The sequence below is a fragment of the Condylostylus longicornis genome, unplaced genomic scaffold (genome assembly GCF_029603195.1).
Source record: "Condylostylus longicornis isolate FDR11 unplaced genomic scaffold, ASM2960319v2 ptg000004l, whole genome shotgun sequence".
Taxonomy (NCBI): domain Eukaryota; kingdom Metazoa; phylum Arthropoda; class Insecta; order Diptera; family Dolichopodidae; genus Condylostylus; species Condylostylus longicornis.
This window is the reverse complement of record NW_026577973.1, coordinates 8,685,960-8,704,825: the sequence shown is the minus strand read 5'-3', so window position 1 is coordinate 8,704,825 and position 18,866 is coordinate 8,685,960. Positions and strand designations below refer to the sequence as shown.

Here is an 18,866-nt window from a genome sequence, read left to right as displayed (position 1 = left end):
CAAAAAAATTTAATTGAGCCAACTTTTCATTAGTAGTTTTGCGATATTATTTCCAAAATTCTACATACATTTAGTTTTATATACTCTGAAATAATTAATTTTTTAGTACCAGTAAATTTCGAAAAAACGAAATGGTCATCACCTTTTGAGTTCATAATAACAATCATAATTTCAGCAATAACGTAATTAAATGTTGAATAATTAAGCTGTAGTCGTTGCATAAACTCAACACAAAGTTATTAGATAAACAACATAGCTTGGTGTGGGACATGGTACCAACATTAGTTTTGCTAAGTCACTTCAAGATAGAATACAAAAAATTTACAAAAATGATAAAAACTACTTTCAATTTTGCAAAAATAAATACACAATTAGAAGATAAATTACCGAATAAAATTAAACCAGGCATAGAACTGTTATAATAGCCTTAATATATAAATTTATTTTATGTTGTTTAAAAATTTTTATATAATACAAAAATCAACAATACTTGGTTAATTACAAATTATGTGTAAACTAGAAAATCAACGTATATAATATTGCATACGTATCTAATTTTAAGATGAAAAATTTTTAACAAAAATTAAATTGTTGATGCTTTAACTCAGACCTCAAGGATCTTACTTAGATTTTCACTTCGTCTTTTAATCATAATTTTCTTTTTTAATAAATACACTTGTATACATATTCTTATTGTTTTGGGTTTAGCTCTTATAAAAGGAATTGTATAGAAAAAATTACATTTTTAAATTATGAGAACAAAATTATGACATTAATCAGTTTATATATCAACACTATGCTAATTTCGCTACGTATAGATAACAATAGTGTATAATACTTAAATTTCAACTAGATAATTAAAACAGCATACTCAATTTTTTCTTCAACACTTTTTTATTAATAATATTTCAAGAGTCAAGAAACTGCCTGCTAAATTATAATTAGAGCAATTAATTTATATATTGTCGACGTTATATTTAAGTACACACACGTCCACACTTATTTAAAAATAAAAGGGTAAAATTTTCAACTATAATCAAAAGGCAAAAAAAAAAAACTGAAATTGCTGTTCCCCTCTTATCATATATCTACTTTACAGAAATTGTGTGTATATACCTACATGTTATTCACTTAATTTGAATGTAATTATCAATACAGTGGCCATATTTAATACCATATTTTATTTTTGCTATGCCCTTTTATTTTTATTAAAAATAAAATTATAATTTTCCTTGCCATTCTTATTATTAAAAAAGGAGAAGAAAATATAATATAGCTACATATATTATCAGAGTTTTAAGGTTTCTTAAAATAAACTCAAGCTGAAAACTTTAATTAATACTTTAATATAATTATACTTACACTTTATATGTAACTTAAATTTTACACATATATACATATATACTTGTACCAGAAATAATTTGTGTTATATGTATAACATATAGCTATCTGTACATATATCGCCTTCATTCACAGTAATTTTATTTGTAATATCATTAAAATTAACAAGAATATGTAGGTATTTTAACATTAATTACAAAACTACTTAAAAATAAATACAGAGATATTTAATTGTATAATACAAAATTCATACTTGCATGAACTCACATATGTATATATGTAACTCAAAGAAACTAGAATTCTTCTTTTATTATTCAAATTAACCTTTATAATTTCTTAATTTAAGTCAAAAAATAAAATGCCTGGAAATAACAAGAAATATATATATATATATGTATACGTATGGTATATCTTTTCTTAATTATTAATTAAAATAAAAATTTTCTTTTGTTAAACTCAAATTACTGTTATTGTTATAATGTTATATTTTTATAATAATAATGATGGGTTAAAAAGTAATAAATGCTTTACATAATATGCTTATAGACGAAAATATATGCATATCTATAAACCTACAAACGTACCTAACCCCAAATGTTTAGATGTACATATAGGGTGTAACGATTGCGCATATTCCTATTTTTAATTTACAACAAGAAATAAGCCATTTTTAAATTACAAATTTTCACACATTTAAAGAAAACACAATCATACATTTCCTCTAACACAACCATAAGTATTATTCTTTTATTACTTACTCACTATGATATTTATGTATTCATTTTGAGAACAAATTTTCCATAGTTCAAATTTTCTTAACATCACGACTTGTACATATGTAATTATTAGAAAAAAAGCCATTTATACTACTTCCAACTTAAATTTAACCAAATTTCCATTGTCAAACAAATTAAATAAGTTCATTTTCAATTTGATATCATACAAAACAATTCCAATTCCAATTCTTAAATAGAATATACTTAACAAATCTTATTATTGTATTTATCTCTCTCAGTTCTCACCTGCTTTATTTTTATGTATTTGCTCTTCTCCGGGAAGTAAATTTCTTCTAAAAAATTCTGTTCTTGTTGTTTTGTTTCTAGCAAAAAAGAAAAAAATATGTAAACATAAAAACTCTCTCAAAAATTTTCCAATTTCAATTATGTAAACATATCTCTATTTAGTATCTACTTACCATACCATACTCTTTTAAAAATAAAATTTTACTAACACATACAAAACAAAAAAAACTGTAAACAAGCTGTAAATGAAAATTATTTTTACTCAAATTTCTTGCATTCTACATTGTATAATATTCATGTACTCACAATACACCAACAGAGTACATTGTGTAGCTTGCTTGCAATGATTTACCACTTAAGCAAATGAATAAAAGAGTAGGTATACAAGAGCGCATACTTCAAAGAACTTAAAGTATGTGTTTAAAATTAACAAAAGAAAAAACGAAAAAGCATAAAACATAAGCTAACGATTTTTAATTCATACGAAAATCAGATATACGCAAAAAATCAAATATTAAAGGATGCCGACATTATTTACACTCAATATCCTACTTAAACCGTTCCTGATGTTGTTTTCAGTATTTTATTTTTTGCTTTGCCTTCCTCTTTCGTATTTGCTTATTATTTTTTTCATCATACATTTTTTTCTACTTCCACTCTCTTCTCATAAACAGCTTTTCTAAATGGGACTTAATTGATTGAAGTGAACCACCATTGTGTTAATTATGAGCCCAGCGTATTGGTTGTTATTGTTGCTTCTGTTTTTTTATTTTTTCTGTTTTATGCAAATTCTATAAAAGGAGGAGCTTAAAAAACTATTCTGTATACATATACATGTACTGTGTACACATAATGCAAGAAAAGAGATATTAAAGAAATGTAAGAATAAAACAACAACACCAATCGAAAAATTAATAAAATGAGATTTTTAAAAAATGTTGAATGTTGAGTTGAGTAACTGGTTTGAAAAATATATTCAATCAAGTATGGCTATGTTTTTATCGTATTTACAATACACACCAGTTTATAGGAATGCTGTGAAAAATAAATCAGTTTTATTTGAACTGTTGAATAAGCAAGTCGAAATTCTCTGTATGAAAAATAACGAAAATAAATATTCCGTGTGTGAAATTAATAAATAATATAAATAAAAAAAGCAGAAATTTTTTTTTAATTTAATTTGAATTGATGCAAGTGTTTTAGGAGATAAGGAATATTAAAACATTTAATTAACAAGCTTGATAATTAATTAATTAAAGTAAAAGAAAAAATTATATAAAATTATAAATGATTGAATAATAGATTTGGATAACAACTAATGCCAACTGTTATTTTGGCTTTTAGTGAAATAAATAACAAAATGTAAAATATTGAATTGTTATGCAAGGGCACATTAAACAAAAAATATAAAAAAAAATATCTAGTTGCAATGAGTTGTATAGAGTAAATAAGTGAAATAAATTGAGAAAATAGAAAAAAAACAAAGGAAAACATATAGAAAAGAATATTGTGATTTAGAAAAAAGATTAAAAGAAATCAATAACATAAAAATAAATTAAAAACTTAAAATGCATTTCGAAAATATATCACCACCAAGTCCGGCCGGCTCGGATATATCAGTTGGATCACCAAGTCCTCCACCAATTCATTATCATACACCAAGGCATTCATCAGAAAGATCACCAACAATAATAGCAGATAGTTACACGTACACGCAGAATAAACAGAAACTAAATAAAACTAATAATGATTTATCATTAATTAATCAGCAGTCAAGATCTATAACGCCACCATCAACTTCCCCAACTCACAATAATCAAAATCAATCCGCTTCCAATTCATCACTATCAAAATCATCATCAACTAGTACAACGGAAGGTGTAAAAGGATTTTCGATTGCTGATATTTTAGGCAATACACCCAACAAAAATGTAAAAGCAAATATTTTAAATCAAGGAAATCGACAAGAATCATCACAGTTAACGCAACCATCATTAGGACCAACAAATCTTTTAAATTTTCCACCAGCTGCAGCTGCTGCCGCCGCTTTTGCTTATCCATGGAATCCAATTAGAAATCCAACTATAACAGCAATACCATTTTTACCGCCGGCACTATTACATTATGAACAACAATTAGCTTTAGATTATCAAAGACATTTACAAGATTATTTAAATGCACAAGCAGAATTATTGCGTCAACGAATGAATATTGATACAATAAGATCAGAAAGTGGTTCAGAACGTTCTAAATCAACTGGTAGTGATTGTTCTTCACCAGATATTAATGCAAGATTATCAGTAGGCTCAGAACCAAATTTACATAGTAATGGACATTATTCAACGACAGCAGCTTCATCTTCGTCGTCATCATTAACATCACAGAATCATTCGGGTCGTGGTAGCGGTAGCAGTGGTGTTACAACATCATCATATGGATCATCTGAAAGTCGTAGTAATGAATCAAGTTTAGATGATAAATTGAAAAATTCATCTATTTCAAATGGTCAGCAGGATAATAATAATAAATCAAGTGAAACACCTCTAGATGCTTTATTTCATATGACAAACAAGGATTTTAAATCAGATGGTATGTTTCACTTTTATTATAAAAAATATACTTAAATTTTACAAATATTATTGAGCAACGAGTTTTTATATAAATTATTGCTTTCTCTAAAAAAATGTGATTCAATTATATTTTTTCTTTGTTACCATTACTTTATACATTGTGTAAATACTGTCACTAGAAGAGATATGATTGTTTTTTTCCCGTTGGTAATTCGAATTTCATTTTTCATGAATTTTGCGATTAAAGCTTTTATCCAGTAAATTATTCAAATTTAATAGGGCTCTTGAAATCAAATTAATAAACAAATGAATTACTTAAAAATGGTACTGTTTTATTTTTAGTTAGAATTTAGAATTATGTTTAGAAAATGTGTCGTGGATTATATAAATATTTTACTGCTTCTAGAGTACCGATAATTTAATGTACCTTAATAATGTACCTTTTTATTAGTTTTTACTTTTTAGTACGAATCCGTTCTTAAATATTCAGAATTTGTTTTGTTATTATCTAATTATAAGTGATTTATTATACTCATATTTGTGTGCTCATGATTTACAGATTAACTTTGACAACCGTAGATTTTTTTACAATTTGTGTAATTCTCTATTAATGTCTCAGTAGTTCAGTTCAGATTCATTGGATATAAATTCTGTGTTAATAAAATTGCATTATTTAAAGTAATGTTTGAAGTATTTTTTTTTTAGAAAAAAATATTGATTTTTCGAGCTTTGTTAATATGAAGTAATATTCTACATTTTACTTATGAATCTAAATTATTTATAAATTTAAATTTTGAAAAGCTACTTTGAAATTCCTCATTAAATCTGCTTATTTTAATGAACTTTAAAAATGGAAAACCATTTGGCAAATGTTTGATAAGGATACACGTCCACTTATCGTCGACACTTTTACTCAATATAGTATTTTTTGTTTTGCCATTATTATTTATAATTATTTTCTTATTTGTATAATTGTTTTATAAAGTTTTTGATTGTCATTTAGAAAACAAATTATCGGCAATTATTATCAATGAAAATAAAAAAAAATATTTTTGTATTAACCCAAATTTATTATAATTACTTAAGCTTCCTAAATGAGAGTCACATAAAAATTTCAACTAAATAATTAAACACCATTAATTTTAATCGACTTCATACACCGGACCACCTTTCGAATAATTATTCGAATAAAAACTTATTTAATTATTTAAATTGATTTTCAATTAAATTTTACTATGTACATTCAATGTAAGCTTGTGTCATCATTTTATTCAATTTTAAAAGTCATATAAATCTTCATAATTACATAGTAATCTTTTAGTTTATTGATGATTAAAGTTATCAATATATTAAAAATATTGTATAATATTGTGAGTATTGTTCAATAAATTAATTATTGCAATATTGTCAGATAACGTGGTATAGTGTGTTTATATTTTTAAAAAAACTGTAATTAATATGCAATAAAATACAATTTAAGGAAAAAATCATTTTTTAAAGCATTTTCAAATTGATTAATTATTAGGATTGCCAAAAACAGGTTCTGAATATAGAGGTTATAAATTATACAAATAAAATATGTATAAACATTTACTTATTATACGAAGATTTTTGGTGTTTAAGTAGTACTTATAGTTATTAAATAAATTTATTAACTTTGTGTTAGTTAAAGCCTATATTAAAAATGATTTTTAAGACCAACCCAAAATAATTATTAAATCCTAAATCAATAATATTTATGATAATTAATGATATTGTACTTATTATGAATTTATAATATTAAAATTAATATTAAACGTTCTTTGGTAGTTTCAACCATTTTTCAAATAAATTTTTCTTTTGTTTTTTTTTTTTGGTTGAAAAAAAATCAACAATAATTTTAAATCGATTAAGGTTAGCCGAAATAATTAAATATTCAATTCTGATCATTTCATTTATACCATAACATTTTATTACAATATTTTTTGCCTCCTCTTTTGTTTTTATACATTTATATTTTTAATGATATGGTGTGTATACAAAAATCAATAAAGTTAATTCAAAACCCTACAATTAATTTCACCTTATTCATTAAATATACATAAACACAAATACATTTACATAATTTATATAGTATTCCAGTACTTAAAGATACATGCATTGTATGCATACTTTCATTTAAAGATGTCATACCAATTACATGTTTACGTATATTTAAATTGGGTATCCAAAAAAGTATATGTTTTATAAAAAAATATTTTTGAATAATAAATTTAAATTATCATAAACATACCAAAAAAAAAGAAAAAATAACAATCAATTTTCTTTGTATTATTAAAGTACAAAAATTTTCCTTTTTACTTATGTGCACATTCTACAAGTTCCAAATATAAAATTTAATATTTATCTAAAGGCTAAATTTTAAAAAAGTAAACATATAAGGTAATAATAAAAGTACCTTAAAAATAAACCTTTTCTCAACTTTTAATATTATATAAGAATATATATACACACACGTATATTTGTACATAATGTATTTTTTGTACGTGGCTATACCCTTTCGATTCCTTAAATAATAATTACTTTACAGTTGAATATTTGAAACTGATGGTGGTCCCATGTATAATGCTTTCTCAATTATGGCTATATTATATTCTTTATATAGTTAGTATAGTTTTTTGTTGTTTTTTATTTTTGATTACACCTTCAAGGTGTCGGTAAAACTTAATTAGAAGAATGTTAAAAATACAGGAAAAAAGTAGGTACATATACATATACAAACACAAATATTTGTGTATAAGTATATAAAATGAACAAAAAAAATGTTCCTCCATCTACCAAATCAAATAAATTAATATGATGCAGATTTGGTTAAGGAATTTTTTTTATCTATAGGTACATAGGTACACAGAATAATATGTATGCAATAACATATACGTTTTAGATTTACATTGGCACATACATTGTAAGATAGTCGGTTATCTTAAAACACAAACATCTTTTTTTTTGTAAATTATTACAAATGAATGCTGTGCTGAATTGCACCTTCAAAGTAATAACTTTATCACAACTTCTTTGTTTCTGAGATACTAAAGTGAAGAAAATCATATTGTAATTTGAATGAATGTAAAAGACCATTAAAGGGTATGAAAAGCAAAATGGAAAGAAAAGTTAAAAATAAGAATAACACTATAAACAAATAAACGAAAAAAAAATTGAAGAGTAAGAAAGAGAGAGAAAATTATATAGTGAAATTTTGATTTCTCTTTCCTTTTCTTTTTGTTCATTTTTATTCCTTTTTTGTTTTTAAAAATTTTAAATTGTTTTTGTACTGCAATGAAAATTTATTTGTAAGAGACTTGACTCAGTATTACTTTTTATTTGTTATAAATTTTTATAAAATAATAAATTGTATAAATGTAAGTAAGGTATGTTTTAGTATTTAATTTTTCCATCTCTTTCTGTTTGTTTTTCTTTTCTAAAGGTGACAATTTTGTACACACATAAACCTACATAAATGCAACATAAGGAAATATTAAAATTTCATTGTTTTTAATTTCTTCACTGTACTTCTGATATTTCACTAAAATTTTTAAATTATATTGGAACTATATTTAAAATAGAAAATAATCATTTTATGATTATGGTAAAGTAGGGCAACTTTTACACATGAAAAATCTTAAATCTTAATTGAAGCGCAATCTTTTTTTATTTTTTTATAAAATATTGTTATTGTGTACTAAGCGCCAATGCCGACAAATAAGAAAATAGTTTCCAATATAGGTAAAAATTTCTTTTGTTATTCAATAGCAAATATGACATTTAAATACCAAAAAAAATTACATAAATGCATAAATACATAAACACTGAATTTAACTTATTTTTGTTTTGTGTAGAATTTCTAAATTGTCGCTTAGAGCCTATGATGTTTAGTATGTACAGAATTCATTTAATTACTTTAAAAACTGCAATAAAGACTTATAAAATATATAATATATTAAATTTAGCACGTTGATGAACACTTAAAAACCGACTGAGTTGGGAAACAGAGACTAATTGTATCCACGTCCCTGTGAGTCAGTTTTCTTCATAATATTGAAAAATATATATTGGGATTTGAATATAAAAGCAAAGTATTTCTATTCAAAAAATAAAATTTCATTTTCTCAGTCACATTTAGAAATTCTATTTTGTAAGTATATAAGCTAATATTATAACATTTACGTTCCATTGAAACAACAGAAATTTGAACGTTACAGAATTAAAGCCCGTGAACGTGTTAATAATTTTGATAAATAATGTTGTTTGTTTTATTTTTTATATTGAATATGAGCACAGATTTCACTACAAGTTTGCAATAGGTACATTTATTTTTTAGCTATATAAGAAATAAAGAATAAAACTTAATTACTTAATCGAAGTTACTACTCGTATAATTAAGCAAAAAACTTTCGATTAATTTCAAATTTTCAAATTAATTTTATTTAAGTTGCCTTTAGAAAATGTGTTGCAACCAATTTAGTAATATTTTTCTACACTTCTTGTTCGTTTGGTGTAAATTGACTGATAATCTTTGGTAAGCTAAAATCATATATGTGTCAAATATCGTTGCTTTTCGTTTAAAATTTTACAATTTTCATAGGGTGAATTTTGTAAGTTATATTTGTTTTATTGTTTCGGCGGGATAAATACCACCGAAAATTGGTATTTAACCAAATCGCGATATGTTACTTAAATCTATGTTGATCATAAGCAAATGTGAAAAATAAATCAATGCAGATTATATTTAAAACACAAGAACGAGGTTTCAAAATTAGAAATAGCACTTTCTAATACGAAACTTTTGATCAAGTAAATAATGTACAAATTAATGAATTTTTTTTATCGGGTAATTGTTAGTTATTATCAAGGGTATCTTGCACTAAGGTGAAAACACTATAGGTTATTTTAATTATCTTCCATCCTATTTTTCTTTCCTGCGTGAATTAGTTGCAGAATTGTGGAATTGTAGTTGCTCCGAAACGAGCATTGTAATGAATATGTTCTAACAGTAATTAAAATACTGAATTTAGTAGGTCGCTGGTTCGAGTCCAGTTCGAGGAAAAAAATTTTTTAATGAATTTTTCTGCCTTTAACTCGTTCCTTTGATTACGTCATCCATCTGTTCTGCAGTTCCATGAAGAAATTTCCATTAGGTTAAATTATTAGTGTAATAAGCACATTACTTATTTATTTCACAACTATGATGTTGTATTAGTAAAATTATTGATTCACATGTTAACAAAGTATTAATAATGATATTAATACTGAATTTTTTTCAAATCAAATTTAATATTGTATTTTCCAAAATTTTTATTTTAGACCAATCTCATTTGGATTTGTTTGCTACAAGACCACAGCCGAAAAAGAAAAGAAAATCACGTACCGCATTTACAAATCACCAAATATTTGGTTTAGAAAAACGTTTTCTTTATCAAAAATATTTATCACCGGCTGACCGAGATGAAATTGCAGCAGCCTTGGGACTATCAAATGCACAGGTATTACAAAAAATTCAATTTCTTAAAATTTTCAATTACTTATCTAATTCATTTATTATTTAAAAAAAAACTTCAATAGCTATTCAAAATAATTTTAAAAATTTTTTTATTTTATTCTATTTACAAGGTTATAACATGGTTCCAGAACAGGCGTGCAAAACAGAAACGTGATTTGGAGGAGCTCAGGAAAGATATTGAAAGTGCGAAAGCATTCTCAACACAAAATATGTATATAGAAAATTTTAATGATTTAAATTTTTTAAAGAAGCAACCTGTATCTAATGATGTTTTGATGAAGGATGATCAAGAACAACAACAGCAACAATTAAATCATTTACATCATCAACAGCAACAACAACAACAACCACAAACATCACCTTCAACATCAACAACGGTTGTAATACCACAACCAATTATTTCCTCTAGACCTCCTGTAAATTCAATTGATTTAAATCATCATCATCATTCACATCATCATCATCACCATCACCATAATCAACAAGGCCAGCAGCAACCACAACAACAACAACCGGATAGAAGAGCACCAGTTGGTGCCTAAAATTAATAATATGATTAAAATAGTGTTGAAAATAATAAAAAAAAATTAATTTGTGTGTGTGATACTTTAATAGCTAAAACATGATAAAAATTTACTTAACTTTTACTAAATTTCTTACCTCGAAAATGATGTTGTCATATCTCGAATTTTGTGCATTCACGAAAATTTTATGTTTGAAAATTTAAAAAGAGAAAACTTGATAATTTTCAAATTAGAAAATTAAAATATAAATTGTTTTATAATTAAATTTTGATTGTTGCAAATAGTTTCTCTTTTGACTTAAACGTGCTCAGACCAAGTACGCAAATGATATTTATGTAGTTTAAATATATTTATGTTTTAACTTTAAACAATTTCTTATCGGATTCTAAAGTCAAATTGCTAGATATATAAGAATCAAAGTTCAAATATTCAAAATATTCAAAAAAATGAATCTATTTTGCAATTTTTAAAATCTTAATAATTATGTTTTGGCTATTTTCCACAAAAATCAAAATTAATTAAAAAAAAAATGTTCTGTGCAAAAATATTTTAAAAATTAAGAAAATCTATTCTTTGTTTTTGTTTTTTTCAATTGCTAAAGTTTATGTCTGGTTCTTAATCATCAAAACTTAATTTGCTCCAATGTGTATATTCAAATACTTACACATACGTTTACATATGTAAATAATAATATTAGAGCTATCGTAGCTATGTGTAATCTATTTTTAACCTCATATTTTATTTTGTGCTTTAGACTTACCTACATATATTAAATATAATGTAATTATGTATATGTATATTTAAGGAAAATCAGAAAATGATGGAGCGATCTCGTATGTGATATTAAATAATGTAGAATTTTTAAGAGAATATAAAAATTTAATTATTAATGAAAAATAAAAATTTTCAATGTATTTAAAATAAAAATATTATAATATGAAAAAAAAATAAAAATCCCAGTTTGAAAATTTTTAAAAGTTTATTGTTTACTATAAAATTAGACTAAAAATTAAATCATATAGCATTATGTAAATTAATTAGCTTAATATGAATTCAATTTAATTAAAACTTAATATATTGTATAGATACTTTAGAAAACCAGATTATTATTGAAGAATTAGTTTCTGAAATCTATGAAAATATTAAATTCAGAATTCAAAATACATTCAATCGTAATTGATTAAGAGCACTTATATATGCAAAAAATTTGCTACCTATATAATATAGTGTAATATTATTTTAAGGCCATGTGTAATTAATATTGATTAAAACAAAAAAGAATTAATTTAAAAGTAAAAAATACAATTAAAATAAAATAAATAAAAAATGCAAATATGAAATTATTTAAATTAAAAATTTAATTATTTAAAACTAATTTACTCGAATAATTTATTTGTTATTTCCTTTACTATCAATTCTACTTCGAATGTCATCGAATATTCTCAACATATTGGCTTCTTTAAATAGCCCTTTTAATGTAAATATATAATATCCAGTTCTACATTTGATCTAGTATAATGAAAACTTAAAGTATATACTTAATAAGAATCAACACCAGTGCCGGATCTACTATATATGCAAGTAATCATATGCAATAAGCGCCCGAAAAAGGGGCATAATTATTGTGCGCATTGCATATTGCGTTTATTGCATACTATTCATTGCTTGAAACGGAGGGTATACTTTTTGTAAACCGAGTAGGGAATCGAACAATTTCGAGCCATGCCTGATCAACACCAAATCTTAAGAAATACTTTTTTTTATTATCTAAATTCATAATCGGCGATCGCTTAAATTGTATACAGTTTGTCAAGTGCCAAAAATAACGTCTATTTTAATATGGAATCTAAATTTAGATTTGTAAAAATATTTAACATTAATTTGTAGTGCTTATCATTTTGACCTTCGGATAATTTTTTGAATTACTATGAAATTTCTTTTTCAGAAACGCAAACAAAATTGTGTTAAAAGAGAGAAAATTGAATACTAATTTTTATCATTTAACCGACTATCAGTTATTCACATGACTAAGAGAACGTTATTATCAATATTTTAAAGACAGTTATTATTAATATTATTTAATTGAATTTAAAAGTGCGTAATGCAACAGTAATACTTTTTGTCATGTAAGAGAATTAATAACGGCGCAGCTGGTTTTGCCAATATTGGTAATGCAGTGACGGTATCAGAACAGTAGTAATTGAACTTTTAAAAAATGTTATTTTTTAATTTAATTTTTGAAGTAACTAAACAAATAAAACCTTATAATTTGGTCTAAGTGAAATTAGGCCCGCGTATATAAAATTTGTTCGATTTTAATATGACGAAACAGGGTAAGATTTTCTCTTTTAATCCACAAAATCAAGGTGTGTATTACAGGGCGAAATTTTACCCTTTTTGAAATATTTCTGTCCCAGTTTTTGAACAAATTGAACAAAACATTTAATTTTTTTTTTTTGAATAAATTTACATCGGATTTTTTTTATTTAGTTTGAAATAAAAAGTGGTGTTTAAATATCAGTCTACATTTTGTCTATATATATATATATATATTGCAGATTCGTCAGACTGGAAACCAATTTAAATTTTAAATGTTTATAATAATAAATATATAAGAAAAACTAGTTATAGTTTCGGAAATGTAAGGAAATGCGTGAAATACAATAAAAATTATATTAAGTTTATTTCTACTCTCATATTCAATGTGTGCTTGTAGAATTTTCTCCATATATAATTGCATATGCAAACGATTAATTTTAATAATATTATGTTTTTCTACTACAACATGTTGTATATGCGGGTAAAACAATTCAATTTTTTTTTTAATAATTGACATATTAAAATTTTTTTCAATGAAATTGTGAATTTCAACTTTATAATCCTAAAATTTGTTTTCTAGTGAAATCCAACTGTAAATATTAATATGAATATATAAGAGCAATTAAATAACTATTCCTGCCATATAAAATATTGAAAAAATTCAAGTTCAGTTTTATTCTAAAAATTGCTTTTGGTATGTCATTAACATTATAATTAAATGCACTTAAATTAACCATGTCGAAAGGATTCATTTAGTAATCCGCCCAAAATACATTTACTCTTATAACCATTTATTAATATTTTATGCATTAATAACAAAAAAAAAAAATAAAGTTTATGATCCGTGACAATAGCCATACTCCATACTTCCGTTCATACTTAGTACTTTTAAAATTAAATAAGTATGTGCTGTTTTTGCTTTTCTGTTATTTTAAATAATCTCACGATTCATTTACAATATTACATATATATAATCCAATCAATCAGTAAGATATCATTATGTGACTAATTAACTTTGTTGACATTAAAAATTATTTTAAGCTCATAAAATGATATTCAATTTTTTAAAATTTAAAATAAGGTTGTCATTCAAATTCATAAAAAAAAAAAAAAAAAAACATTTTTTTTTTTAAAATGACAAGCATTTGAATTGAGGTGCAAGTCAAGATCAATATAAATGGTTATTCTCTGACAACTATTATACTATATGATTATTTTATTAACAAATTAGTATTATTGTGTTCAGAGTTTACCTTTTAATGCATATGTAAATAAAAATCAAAGCATTGTTAGCGTATAGGGTGTTTGTTTTGAAATATTATAAATTTTCAAATTTCGTAATTGCATAAAATATTTTATTGATAAAAATTTGATATGAAGGTTGATTAATTATTCCGAATTTATACTGCTGCCTCTATTCCGAAATTATAGATTCACTGGTATATTTTGAAAACACAAAATTGTTACCTACCTGCTAAGATTCTAAAGATCCTGAATACAGGATACGGGATGTATTTGGATAAGATGATGCTCAAATAAGAAGACATCACAAAAGCAAATGAAAAGTTCAAATGGTCTAAATAATTTTAATTTGTGAAGGCAAATAGAAATTACTGAACATATTCTCAGAACTTCTCATTAAAAACATTCAATATATTTGAAAATATTAATAAATAATTTTAATTCTGGCAAAAATTCATAACACCTTCACATTTTTTCAGTTTAACAAAAACTTTTCATTGATTTCAAGTTCAACAGACTGTTTTATTGTTTTTAAAATTTTTTGCGAGAAATTCATTTTTAGGAAGAACAAAATCGTAATTTTGTTGGATGAAAAACCAGGTTCATATTTCAAAAATTAATTCAACCATTTAACGTTAAAGAATTAATATTCTTTTCTTATAAAAAAAAAAAATACAAATTAGTTTTTTTTACAATTTCGCGACTAAAACCACAAAAATCTTATTAAAAAAAAGTATGCAGAGCGCGTTGAAATTTTTTAAAAAATAGTAAATCATCAAGAAAAAATCATCAACGGCTATATAGTTTTTTCTTCAACGCAACAGTGTATTTACTTGAGACTTTTTCAACAATGTATTTATATGGGTTATTATTTTTATAAAAATCCTTTTGTTGCGTTAATAAAGCGAAAAAAGATCAGCTAAAAACCACAAATATTTTATGCTTTAAATATAAAAGATAAATAAGAACATTATGGATTTGTGTTATATAATAATTTACAAGATTGTAAAAATGATCGAGTCCTCAATATCGCTCTGATAAATTATAATATAAGTAAGAGTAAGATTTCTGGGCTATTTCAACATATTCACAATATATTCACATGTTTACATCGAATCTTAATAATCAGAGATTTAATTAGGTTTTGTATTGAAATCACAATATTAACAGTCTAGACTCATTCTAATTTTCGTGAAACAATCTACTTACACTGGGCTCTACCAGATCCGTAATGCATGTAAGAAATTACATATATACATAAATTCTTACAGCATTACTTTTAAATTACAGCGTAATGCTGTAAGAATATTAAAAAGAAATAATTTTGTACTAATTTAAGATTTCTTTTTTCATTTAAATAATTTTTATCTTTTAATATTTAAGCTTCTTACAAAAAAATTAACTTCAGCTTGCAGTATCAATCCTATTTCTAATTCAAAGTTATTATGTAATTCATAATACATTAGGGCAAATAGATGCTCTGTTTAAATTTCAAATGGCCGAAAAGTACCATTTGCACGAGAAATTGCATTTGGTTGAGATCTGCCAGACCTCAGTGTGTAAAAAAGTACTTTATAATTCTTAATAATTTCAGCAGCTTTTCCATACATAAAAATGCACAACATATTAGGTGTCCAATTATAACTAATATTTAGAAATGAATGTGCGTTTTTTGAATTAGCTTTCCTGAAATCTCGTTACTTTTAGGCTTTGTGTTATTCACTAAGAAATAATAATTCAACCGCTTCAAAATAGAAATTTTTATATAATAATTTCAAATTATTTATTGAAGTATAATTATGTATATCATACAACAACTCATTAGACTAAATCTCAGTTCAACATTATTTTACAACAAAATCATTACTTGAATTGGTTTTAATTGCGTATATTAAGCCCCAACTATGTAATTGAATTTCAAACATTATAGTTAACCCCACTTTGTTTTTCATGTATAGAATGTATGTAATTAATAAAGAGTTTCTATTAAATATTGGATATGAATTAAATATTTTTATAAAATACTTGCCTAATGTTTGATATACATAATATGTATAACTGTATGTATCGTATTGTACTCTCACTCACATAATATATACTCACAACTAACAGCTTAATGTATAAATTCATATTACGTAGAACAAAAAATGGGGTAATGTAGACAATATGTGACTCTTTGGTGTATAATATGGGTAAATTCTCACAACATAATTTTTTTTTCTTCTTGTATTATACAAAGAAAGGATCATTAAAATTTGTGATATTTAATATTCTGACTTTATACATTAAATTATGAGAAATTATTTCATTTACTTATTGTTGTAATAAAAAATACATTAGCAATGAATATATTAAATGCGATTATTATCAAAATGTAAATGATATTAATACATATATGTTATATATAATGAATTTTATACATATGTAAATGTAAGGGTTCATTATAATAAAAATAAATATTGTAAATATATAGAAAAATGTTAATGAGCAATTAAATATAATATCGTTTCGTTTCAAATTAAATTGATATTAAAAATAATATAATAATGTCGATTATTGATATATAATATATGTGAACCGTCATATTATATACATGAGAAATGCGCGTACTATGACAATATAAATGTTACCGGGAAAATGTGTTCAAAATTACTATAATACTTGATGGAAGCTTAAAGCTAAAAACTCATTATTTTGTAAAAATTTAACTGTACATACATATACTCGTAATATACAATTCATTTCATGAAAAAGGGTAAATTGTTCGAAATAAATATGAATTGATGCTAAACAAAGTGTACAAACAAAATTTTAATTACATTTTAAAATCGTAAATTTAAAATTGAATTTATTTTAGAAATTTCAATAATATTTTCATTAACATATAAATTGCCAATAACATATCGTATACGTAACCTATTGATTCCCTTACAAAAAATTATATAACATTTTACTTTAATTATAAGCACTTTATAAGAGTATAGCAATTATTTGTTAATGTTTAATGGAATATTTTATTTCCCATAAAATTATAAATTATAAAAATTAATTAAAATTAATTATTTGTAACACACGCATTTTTTACAAATATATGAAATTTAATTGGTGAAATTGTTTGATACTGCGAAATAATAAAATAATTATTGTCATTAAATCAATTAATTTTTCATTTAATTTTAATAATCATTGTTGGAAATTTTTGAATTTAATGGAATTAACAAAGATCAAAGAAGAAATAATTAGCAGCATAACAAGGTCATATATGCCAATTTTGTTCAAATTATCAATTATAATTTGAATAAAATCAATACTTTTTGCAAAATTATTAAAAAAAGTTTTATCACATTCACTGTGTATATTATTTAAAATGGTAATAAAAGTTAAACTTATAGCATGAAATCTTATAATAGGCACTAAGAAACAGGGAATCCAATTTCATTTACAACAATTTCACAAATTTAAATTTAACTCGAAATTCTCTCTGTACCCTTGCGAAAATTCATTACTATTAAGTTACCCATGAGACAATGGCAATCTCCTCATCGATACGGTAAAATCTAGATAAAAGAGGGTTAGTTTTACTCAAATTATGTAAATGACATTTCACTGGACAATGTTCATTATTAGAATGAAATAGTACAGTCGCGCTATTAGTATACAATACGAATCTTTTGCCATATTTTGACTCTTGATGCCGCAGAGGCTTCGGTTTTAAAAATTTTTTTGTTTAATTGATTAAAATATAATGAACAAATGGTGATATAGGGTCCTGGTGAAAAATTCATTTATTAAAAATCAATTTTAAGTGACTATTCTAGTATCTTTTAATAAGTCCATAAGTAATTAAAATAATAATATTCCTTATACAATATAAATAAATAAATTACAAATCTCTAAATTAAATTGTTATACAAAAATATCAATTAAATTAAGCCGTACATGACTGATACAATACCTAAATTTATTATTATACTAAAATCAGGCTATTAATAATAGAATAAAATTTAAATTTGAAAATAATTAGTTTTTCTATTTTTTAAATTACAATTTAATTATAATATTTAAGTATCATTTTTGATTATATTTTTTATGTTTACTATAATTACATAATTTTAGTTACAAAATGGTATGTAAAAATATATCCAAAAATCGCAATAAAATTAATTTCTAATTTTCTGATTTTATTTCTACAATATAATTAAAAATAACTTTTATATGCTTTAAATAAATTGTGGTAATTTAAATACAATATTGAATTTCAACAAAAAAAAGAAAAAAAACAAAAACGACAACACGTTTTTTTCCACGTTAA

At 23.9% G+C, this 18,866-nt stretch overlaps 1 protein-coding gene across 1 annotated transcript; it reads left to right on the top strand.

Moving 5' to 3' along the window:
• Positions 1–3,689: 3,689 nt before the first annotated feature.
• Positions 3,690–11,294, top strand: LOC129610644 (myb-like protein Q). The gene is made up of 3 exons (XM_055523282.1): positions 3,690–4,952; positions 10,274–10,452; positions 10,580–11,294. Exons 1-3 carry the CDS (start codon positions 3,932–3,934, stop codon positions 11,009–11,011), a joined length of 1,632 nt encoding a protein of 543 aa, XP_055379257.1. The 5' UTR covers positions 3,690–3,931; the 3' UTR covers positions 11,012–11,294.
• The last annotated feature ends 7,572 nt before the right edge of the window (positions 11,295–18,866 follow it).

Coding starts and splice junctions, on each gene's coding strand:
- LOC129610644 (XM_055523282.1), top strand. CDS start 3,932: ATGCATTTCGAAAATATATCACCACCAAGTCCGGCCGGCTCGGATATA. Junction 4,953..10,273: donor CAAGGATTTTAAATCAGATG/GTATGTTTCACT, acceptor TTTTTATTTTAG/ACCAATCTCATTTGGATTTG. Junction 10,453..10,579: donor TGGGACTATCAAATGCACAG/GTATTACAAAAA, acceptor TCTATTTACAAG/GTTATAACATGGTTCCAGAA.